Source organism: Notolepis coatsorum, assembly GCF_963971535.1.
Source record: "Notolepis coatsorum genome assembly, chromosome: 18".
In the NCBI taxonomy this organism is placed as follows: domain Eukaryota; kingdom Metazoa; phylum Chordata; class Actinopteri; order Aulopiformes; family Paralepididae; genus Notolepis; species Notolepis coatsorum.
The window spans coordinates 101,230,099-101,240,385 of NC_140182.1; the positions used below are offsets into that span (position 1 = coordinate 101,230,099).

The 10,287-nt window shown below is 40.8% G+C and overlaps 1 protein-coding gene across 1 annotated transcript in view; it reads left to right on the top strand.

Annotated features, from left to right (window-relative positions):
• insc (INSC spindle orientation adaptor protein) overlaps positions 1-6,947 on the top strand; it is a 151,492-nt gene extending 144,545 nt beyond the window's left edge. Inside the window, exons 10-12 of the mRNA XM_084335305.1 lie at positions 3,567-3,722; positions 4,189-4,265; positions 6,374-6,947. Coding sequence (XP_084191431.1) covers positions 3,567-3,722; positions 4,189-4,265; positions 6,374-6,502 — 362 coding nt within the window. The 3' untranslated portion in view covers positions 6,503-6,947. The remainder of the gene's footprint in view (positions 1-3,566; positions 3,723-4,188; positions 4,266-6,373) is intronic.
• Positions 6,948-10,287: the final 3,340 nt, after the last annotated feature.

A 10,287-nucleotide genomic window follows, 5' to 3' on the forward strand; every position in this document is an offset into this window, starting at 1 on the left:
TGTCTGTGTTCTATCTGATGTAGTTGTGTCTGTGTTCTATCTGATTTAGTTGTGTCTGTGTTCTATCTGATTTAGTTGTGTCTGTGTTCTATCTGATTTAGTTGTGTCTGTGTTTATCTGATTTAGTTGTGTCTGTGTTCTATCTGATTTAGTTGTGTCTGTGTTCTATCTGATTTAGTTGTGTCTGGTTTTGATTGATTGATTGAAAACTTTATTAACAGATTGCAGAATGGGTACAATACAGTACAGCTCAATACATACAATTGTTAAGGGGATGCAGACCAGAGAAAGACTTTCGTCTTGTTTACATCAGGGTCCCCCATTTTCAATTCATTGTAACATATATGACATACAGATATACAGATAGACAGTACTGCTACATCTATACATTTATGACATATCAGATTTGCAATTACAGTACTGTTTGTGATACAAAAAGAGTCCAGAAAAAAGAGTATATACATTTGACGTAGAAACTGTACATTGGATTGGGTAGGTGGGGGTGGGGGGGGGACTGTACATTGGAGGTGGTTGGGTGGGTGGGGGGGGGGGGTAGGAGGGGTGGGTGGGGGACACTGTACAACTGTACAAACAAAACTGTACATTGGATTATTGACAAGACCATACTTGGTAATTTACTGTACATTGGAGGGGGTTGTGTTCGGACATTTACAGGGGCCAGTTTCGAGTTGCAGTCTCCCTTAGGTGTTTTTTGAGAGTGTTTTTGAAAGTGGGTAGTGATTCACATTCCTTTACAGCTTTGGGTAGGGCGTTCCACATTGATGTGGCATAATTGCGAAACGTGTTTAGTCCCTTGTTTGAGCCGAATCTGGGTTTAACATGATTTGTGGAGCTCCCTCTGGTGTTGTGATCGTGGTATTCACTGACCTTTGGGAAGTATTTTGACATGTACATGGGTACCTTGGTCGTGTAGTGTATCTTGTAGACCAGGCCCATTGCAAGTTGCTGTACTCTGTCGTCTACTCTAAGCCATCCTAGGTTGTCAAAGTGGGCAGGGGTGAGGTGGGTTCTAGGAGTAAGGTCAAGCAGTAGTCTGACCAGTTTGTTTTGAGATGTTTGTAATTTTGTTTTTAGCGCCTTTGAGGTGCTTTGGTACCATGAGGTGCAAGCATAGTCGTAGTACCCCTGAATGAGTGCTCCTGCTAGAGTCTTCAGGGTATTCTTGTTTACCAGTGAGGAGATCCGGTACAAGAAACGAGTTTGTTGGTTGACTTTTTTTATTACATTGGATGCCATTTTGTCACAGGAAAGATTTGCCTCTAGGATGGAACCCAGGTAGGTAATATCTTCTTTATCTGACAATATTGTCACCCACTGTAACTGAGAAGCCGTCGGTCTTGCTGAGTTTGTTATTTGAACCGAAGCGAATGGACTCTGTTTTGCCCAGGTGTAATGATAGTTTGTGTATGGTTGATCTGATTTAGTTGTGTCTGTGTTCTATCTGATTTAGTTGTGTCTGTGTTCTATCTGATTTAGTTGTGTCTGTATGTTTATCTGATTTAGTTGTATCTGGGTTTATCTGATTTAGTTGTGTCTGTGTTCTATCTGATTTAGTTGTGTCTGTGTTTATCTGATTTAGTTGTGTCTGGTTTATCTCATTTAGTTGTGTCTGTGTTCTATCTGATTTAGTTGTGTCTGTGTTCAAGTTGATTTAGTTGTGTCTGTGTTCTATCTGATTTAGTTGTGTCTGTGTTTATCTGATTTAGTTGTGTCTGGTTTATCTCATTTAGTTGTGTCTGTGTTCTATCTGATTTAGTTGTGTCTGTGTTCAAGTTGATTTAGTTGTGTCTGTGTTCTATCTGATTTAGTTGTGTCTGTGTTTATCTGATTTAGTTGTGTCTGTGTTTATCTGATTTAGTTGTGTCTGTGTTTATCTGATTTAGTTGTGTCTGTGTTCTATCTGATTTAGTTGTGTCTGTGTTTATCTGATTTAGTTGTGTCTGAGTTTATCTGATTTAGTTGTGTCTGTGTTCTATCTGATTTAGTTGTGTCTGTGTTCTATCTGATTTAGTTGTGTCTGTGTTCTATCTGATTTAGTTGTGTCTGTGTTCTATCTGATTTAGTTGTGTCTGTGTTCTATCTGATTTAGTTGTGTCTGGTTTATCTGATTTAGTTGTGTCTGTGTTCTATCTGATTTAGTTGTGTCTGTGTTCTATCTGATTTAGTTGTGTCTGTGTTTATCTGATTTAGTTGTGTCTGTGTTCTATCTGATTTAGTTGTGTCTGTGTTTATCTGATTTAGTTGTGTCTGTGTTCTATCTGATTTAGTTGTGTCTGTGTTCTATCTGATGTAGTTGTGTCTGTGTTTATCTGATTTAGTTGTGTCTGTGTTCTATCTGATTTAGTTGTGTCTGTGTTCTATCTGATTTAGTTGTGTCTGGTTGATCTTATTTAGTTGTGTCTGTGTTCTATCTGATTTAGTTGTGTCTGGTTTATCTGATTTAGTTGTGTCTGTGTTCTATCTCATTTAGTTGTGTCTGTGTTCTATCTGATTTAGTTGTGTCTGTGTTTATCTGATTTAGTTGTGTCTGTGTTCCAGCTGATGTTGTTTCGTCTGGTTCAACTGATAAGATAAGATATTCCTTTATTGATCCCCTCTGGGAAATGCAGGCATCATAGCAGCATGGGGGATGGGTACAGGTAGTAAAAACAACACAAGCAGTGTAAACAAATATAATTATATAAATATAATTTACCTTGGTTGTCGATACTGGAGATGATGGGTGCTCAGGTAATCTCGCCTTATGGTACATACATGTGGGTATATGCATATATATATCTATATATATGTATGTGTATATATATATATATATATATATATATATATATATATATATATATATATATATATATATATATATATATATATATATATAGTCTTATTAATTTATATATTTAATTTATACATGACTATTTTACTTTTCATTATTCTGATTTAACTGGTGGTCTTGTCATTGTCGTTATTATTATTATTATTATTATTATTATTATTATTATTATTATTATTATTATTATTATTATTATTATTACTGTTATTGTCCTGTGATGTCTTGTTTATTAGTATTGTTATTGTGTTGTCTTGTTTCATGTTGAAAAGGGAAAATAAAGAAAAACTGTATATAAAAATATATATATATATATATATAATTTACTATCTAACTAACTGAAATATATATTCACAGTGTCACATAAGGTGCAGTATGCATAAGGTAGTGTTTATAATTTACTATCTAACTAACTGAAATATACATTATTCACAGTATCACAGTATCCACATAAGGTGCAGTATGCCTGTGTTATTGTCCTCCTTGGGTTCATATTAGTTCTAGGTTAATGTCTGGCAGCAGTCGCTGCCCACTGTTGTGGAGCCTGATGGCCGCTGGTATGAAGGACTGTCCGAGGCGGTTAGTTGAGTGTCGGGGGGGTATGAGTCTGTGGCTGAACGATGTAGTTGTGTCTGGGTTTATCTGATTTAGCTGTGTCTCGGTTCTGTTTTACATTAGTATCTGGGTTCTGTCTGACTGTGGTGTTTGTCGTGTCTTCCAGGGATAGAGAGGCTGCTCTTCCTGCTGGGAGAGAAGCCTTCCTCACCCAGTCCATCGGAGGGCGCTGCCTGCGAGCGAGTCCAGCAGAAAGCCGCTGTCACACTGGCCCGCCTGAGCCGAGACCCTGACGTGGCCCAAACAGCCATCCAGCTACAAGGTACTGATCTGCCAAATGTGCTACAATTAACCCAGCAGTCACTGTATATGTGCGTATAGTTAATTATTCACTTATGTACTTATTTATGTCAATCTCCCTACATAATTATCATGGGATAGCATATCACTAAACTAAACTAACCCTCTGTCAGGCACTCTTCCTAATATACTAACATACACTCATCACTATAGTACCTAATATACTAACATACACTCATCACTATAGTACTCAAGTCTGAACACTTTGATGAACATTGTTACTCAGCTGATAGAGTTGTGCCCTTCCTGCTGACTTACAACACTTTGGATAAAAGCGTCAGCTAAATGACAAAATGTAAATGTAATCAAGGGAACTCATTTGACCAGTAGAAATGTATTCTGCTTCTTAGACTCAATGAAATAATTTGTATTTAATACAGATGTCCTGGACAAGCAGTTAACTTAGACTCTTCCCTCGTCTCTCCTAGCTGTCCCCCGTCTTATTGAACTGTGTCGCTCCCCTGCTGAGAGAAATAACAGCGACTCGGTTCTGGTCGCCTGCCTGGTAGGTATAAACGCTGTCACGTGTGTGTGTGTGTGTGTGTGTGTGTGTGTGTGTGTGTGTGTGTGTGTGTGTGTGTGTGTGTGTGTGTGTGTGTGTGTGTGTGTGTGTGTGTGTGTGTGTGTGTGTGTGTGTGTGTGTGTGTGTGTGTGTGTGTGTGTGTGTGTGTGTGTGTGTGTGTGTGTGTGTGTGTGTGTGTGTGTGTGTGTGTGTGTGTGTGTGTGTGTGTGTGTGTGTGTGTGTGTGTGTGTGTGTGTGTGTGTGTGTGTGTGTGTGTGTGTGTGTGTGTGTGTGTGTGTGTGTGTGTGTGTGTGTGTGTGTGTGTGTGTGTGTGTGTGTGTGTGTGTGTGTGTGTGTGTGTGTGTGTGTGTGTGTGTGTGTGTGTGTGTGTGTGTGTGTGTGTGTGTGTGTGTGTGTGTGTGTGTGTGTGTGTGTGTGTGTGTGTGTGTGTGTGTGTGTGTGTGTGTGTGTGTGTGTGTGTGTGTGTGTGTGTGTGTGTGTGTGTGTGTGTGTGTGTGTGTGTGTGTGTGTGTGTGTGTGTGTGTGTGTGTGTGTGTGTGTGTGTGTGTGTGTGTGTGTGTGTGTGTGTGTGTGTGTGTGTGTGTGTGTGTGTGTGTGTGTGTGTGTGTGTGTGTGTGTGTGTGTGTGTGTGTGTGTGTGCCTCGTTATTATTCTCGAAGAATACAAATATGTCATTTCAACATTCATAATACCTATTATTTCATATATCTCATGTAACCTGCGTCTGATGTACTGCATCATTCCTCACCTGCCTTAGAGACTGTGTATACTGTACTTCAATAGAGACTGTGTATACTGTACTTCAATAGAGACTGTGTATACTGTACTTCAATAGAGACTGTGTATACTGTACTTCAATAGAGACTGTGTATACTGTACTTCAATAGAGACTGTGTATACTGTACTTCAATAGTACACATCCAAGGCCTTATATACCGCAGCTGGCCTACTGTACACAGATAACATCAATGCCTTCTTACCAAACGACTGTCCAACTTAATTACCTCCACGGGGGCAATATTTAAATATATCACACAGCCCTAGCATCCTAATGCCACGATGAGATGTCTGCGGCCCCTATGTTTAAATATGTACATATCATGAATACTATTCCTGTTCATACAGTACTTTATCATTCTCATTCTGATCATAACTGATAAGATTCGATCATATGCTAGATAAGGGGGTTCTTGGCCGTGTGAGCGCTATGGTGGTCATTGACTCTAATTGGTAGAGGTTCTCTAAGGCCCTCCTATTTGCTGTAAGTCAGCTTGTTAGTCCATTCAATTTAATGGGATTCTTTTTTATCCTCGTAGCCAAGGGTTAACTAGCACATTTGTAGGTGCTGGATTTTTGCCTTCAAAGGATCATTTCGCCGATCATTTGTAATCCAATATGTAAATGTTTGAGGCTCTCCTGGCAGTTATGAATATAAGACATCATCACTGTCTCCACCCCCTCCCATGATATCTCGCGATTCATATGAAACACACAAAACCGCACTGTAGCACTGTCACATTCTTCAGAATGAGAATTTAGATAGTTTTATGTGCTTTAAGCAGTTCTGAAAGTTATTGTCAAAGTGAAGGTATGTATGGATGTACCTTAAAACAGAACCATCAATTTAAAGTTATACCTCACATTCACCCACTCACTCACACACCGACGGCAGAGGTGACCATGCAAGGTGCCAACCTGCTCATCGGGAGCACTTAAGGGGTGGGTGAAGTGTCTTGCTCAAGGACTGCCAGGAGCAGTCAGAATCAAACCGGGAACCTTCAGATTACCAGACGACCGCTCTACCTTTTGAGCCACTGTCGCCCTGCATGTTTCCCAACACTCTATTAACATGTGGCCAACACTCTATTAATATGTACAGTATGTGTGTGTGTGCATGAATATGAACACATGCATGCCTGACTCTATTGCGTGTGTGTGTGTGTGTGTGTGTGTGTGTGTGTGTGTGTGTGTGTGTGTGTGTGTGTGTGTGTGTGTGTGTGTGTGTGTGTGTGTGTGTGTGTGCGTGTGCGTGTGCGTGTGCGTGTGCGTGTGCATGTGTGTGTGTGTGTGCCTGCTCTCTCTCTCCCCAGGCTGCCCTGAGGAGACTAGCAGCGGGCTGTCCAGACAGCATCGAGACCCTGGACCACCAGCAGCTGATCAAGCCCCGGCTGGTCGACTCCTTCTTACTGTGTTCCAACATGGAGGAGAGCTTCGTATGAGGAGCCCACGCCAGAGAGCTGAACTCAAGCGTGAGACATACTGTTTCCTGGGCCCAGAGGGAGAGCAACGTCGCCACGGATACAAGCTTTTTCTTTTTCTTCCAGCTTCCAGAGACTAAAGATGTACCACAAAGGAATTGTGGCTAGTAGGGAGAAGTGCCGCGCACAAGAGCTTCTGTAGCTGAACTGTTGTATACATGTATGTATCTGAATGACCTTTCATTCAAAGCTAAGATATTGAACTGTGGTCGAATCTTTGGTTCTATTATTATATATTATATATAAATTATATATTGTATATTTTATATTATATAAGTTCACGTATACTGGCCTACATCTTCATCAGTTGCTCCTGTGGTCCATGTGTGGGGAATGGACATAAGCTTCGGTCTCTCTCTCTCTCTTTGGGGTAGTGTAGCTCTGAGTTGGATGTTGATATCTGTCTCTCTCCTCTCTCTCTCTCTCTCTCTCTCTCTCTCTCTCTCTCTCTCTCTCTCTCTCTCTCTCTCTCTCTCTCTCTCTCTCTCTCTCTCTCTCTCCATTCACTCTCTCCATTATACTACTTCTAACACAAATATACAAATGTGAACAAAGCAGGTCCTGCTGTTTATATGAAACAGTGATATTCTTTGGCAAGTTTTATTCACGTAAACCGACGTCTAAGCGAACTGTCTCACAGATGCCGGCAGAGGGAGTGAGGAAAATAGCCGCTTTATTGATAATTGCAAATGAGGAGGAAGGGAGTACGTTACACAAGGACTCGTTTCATAAATCAGCGAGAACTGCTTTGTCCACATTTCAGCTCAGCTCATGTGATAGAAGTATGGTTCTTGAGACTCAGTCTCTATTACCGATGCATGTGAATGGAGGGAGAGGAGAGACAAAGTCAATCTCCGTTCCACAGGAGCAACCGGTGAAGATTAGTGCAAGTATATGGACTTATATTGTTGCAAGGAAGCATACAACTAAAGCACCTGCCAAGGTTCAATTATCTTCAAGCAGACATGATGGACTATGCATCAATTTCCTATTTCCCATTTACACTACTCTGTCAGCCTGTGTCAAAGGCCAATTAATTGGGTCAAGCATTTTCAAATAAAATTATTGCTGTTGTTATGATCATTGCATTTTTTTCCCCTGTATGTTTTGACATGATGAAGATGAGTTGGGCAACAGTTCATTTTCAAGGCACTCAATTATGCAAAAAAAAATAAGGAAAGAAATATGGATTATGGTCAAAGCATGCGCTACTACTATTGGAATAGTGTTGCCCATTTTAAGTGCATTGTATGGAATCTACATATACATCTCATCTTATTTGTCATCAATATCAAATATATTTGCTACTGGAAAATGGGTCTTGTATTTGATATAAAAAAAAGATTTTTTATTTAAAGAGAATGATTACTATTATTGTATGGCATGCATATAATAAAGGGAAGCATATATCTTATGTCTTTGTATCTTTTATTGTGGTGAATACGTGCATTGCTGTGACCAAGATCCCAACATTATTTTTAGTTTTGCATGGTTGAAACGTTAGAAGAGGAGGAGAATAAAAGCCAATGGCTACTAAATAATCCTCTGCACCTTCAGTTGATCTGGACCTAATGATGGCTCTGGGTCCGTGAAGCTCAACCTCTGGTGTGTCTCCTGACCGCCAGCAGCCGTCTCCAAGGGACAATGCTCCCACACTCCGTTCTTTGTCACTAAACAAGGCGAAAAGGGATGAACAAAGCTTTTGTCCGAGGCTTCAGAGGGACAGAACAGAGGAGGAGGGGATAGACAGCATAATAGAATGCGGGTCCAGAGCTCCACCAGTGACTTTGAACTACAGTAGCAGGTCTTCTCAAGGACCATTGGGGACGTTGGCTGTTTCAGCCTCTCCAGCGCAGGGACTAGTGCCACAGAAGCTCATGGGAGAGCATCACGCAACACATGTATTGTTATGTCTTTGATGAAAATGCTCTCTCAGGTTTTTTCCCATAACCCTTCCTCTCCTTGGAGAGACAATTGAGGGCCTCCTTACTCTCGCTGTTGCTTCTTTTCCACCTAAGGGCTCATGTGCCCGGCCTGGACTTGTTATACTCCGGCCTAGTGTTGAGACAATTGAGACTGTGAGTGTGTGGGTGTGTGCGTGTTTATGAGTGTGTGTGACTGTGTGTGTGGGGGGGGGGGGGGGTATGCGTGTGTGTGCATGTTTATGAGTGTTTCTGTGTTGTCCAGCATACACGTGGGATTAAGTTCAGACGGCTTTGTGATAGAATATGCTCCTGCCTGCTTTGTTGAGGCCCAATGAAATATGTATCACATAGAAAACAAAACGCAGAAGGTCCTAAAAACACGGGGGCCATGATGACTGGGACCAAGTATTGTAGCTCTGAGTTGGTTGTCTCTGTCTCTCTCTCTCTCTCTCCCTCTAATAATCATAGAAATAGAAAGAAATATACAAAAATAAATAATAATGACAGAGTTTTTGATTGATTGATTGATTGATTGATTGATTGATTGATTGATTGATTGATTGATTGAACATTTTATTAACAGATTGCAGAATGGTTACAATACAGTACGGCTCAATACACACAATTGTTAAGGGGATACAGACCAGAGAAAGACTTTTGTCTTGTTTACATCAGGGACCTCCATTTTCAATTCATCATAACATTTATGACATACACGACATACAGATATACAGTACTGTTACATCCAGACATTTATGACATACAAGATATACAAAGATACAGTACTGTTTATTTACAGACAGAGTTTCAAAAAGAGAATATATACATTTGAGGGGGGGGGGGGGGGGCTGTACATTGGGGGGGGGGGGGTGGACATTTATCTGGGTTGAACATGATTTGTGGAACTCCCTCTGTTGTTGTGGTCGTGGTATTCACTGACCTTTGGGAAGTATTTCGACATGTTAGTGGTGTAGTGTATCTTGTAGACCAGGCCCATTGCAAGTTGCTGTACTCTGTCGTCTAGTCTAAGCCATCCTAGGTTGTCAAAATGGGCAGGGGTGAGGTGGATTTTAGGTCAAGCAGTAGTCTGACCAGTTTGTTGTGTGATGTTTGTAGTCTTGTTTTTAGTGCCTTTGAGGTGCTTTGGTACCATGAGGTGCAAGCATAGTCGCTGTACCCTTGAATGAGTTCTCCTGTTAGAGTCTTCAGGGTATTCTTGTTTACCAGAGAGATGATCCGGTACAAGAATCTTGTCCGTTGGTTGACTTATCAGCGAACCATCAGAGCAAATTACAACCAGTGAGTAGAAGGTGTTTGTTAAAATAATAGCTCTACATTCTGACAGCCATCACTGATATAGTGTTTGGTCAGTAACATGGGTCTCCCAGTCCCTCCGCTCTGCAGTGAAAAGAAAATACAGTACATGTTCTGATATCACGTTCCCACTTTCTCTCTACTTTCCAATCAGTAGAGAGAACTCCATACTGTAGAAATGACAAATAAGAAATAAAACCAAATTTTAAGCAAATATGTGCTTGAAACAAGTAAGATAATCTGCCAGCGCAGTAAACAAATTTGGCTTGGCAAGATTTATTGAAATAAGTAAAATTATCTAGGGTTCTCTCTCCTGATGGGAAGGGATACTAGAACATTTATTTTCTGTTTACTGCAGTACGGGGGCACTGGGAGACCCATGTTTTATTCACCAGGCACCAGGCACGTTTTTATGAGAGAAGCTTAAATTCCTACTTTATTTTCAGTAAGGAAGATGATGACAAGTCATAGCAGCATCATGAACACACAGGTGGACCTGGATCTTAC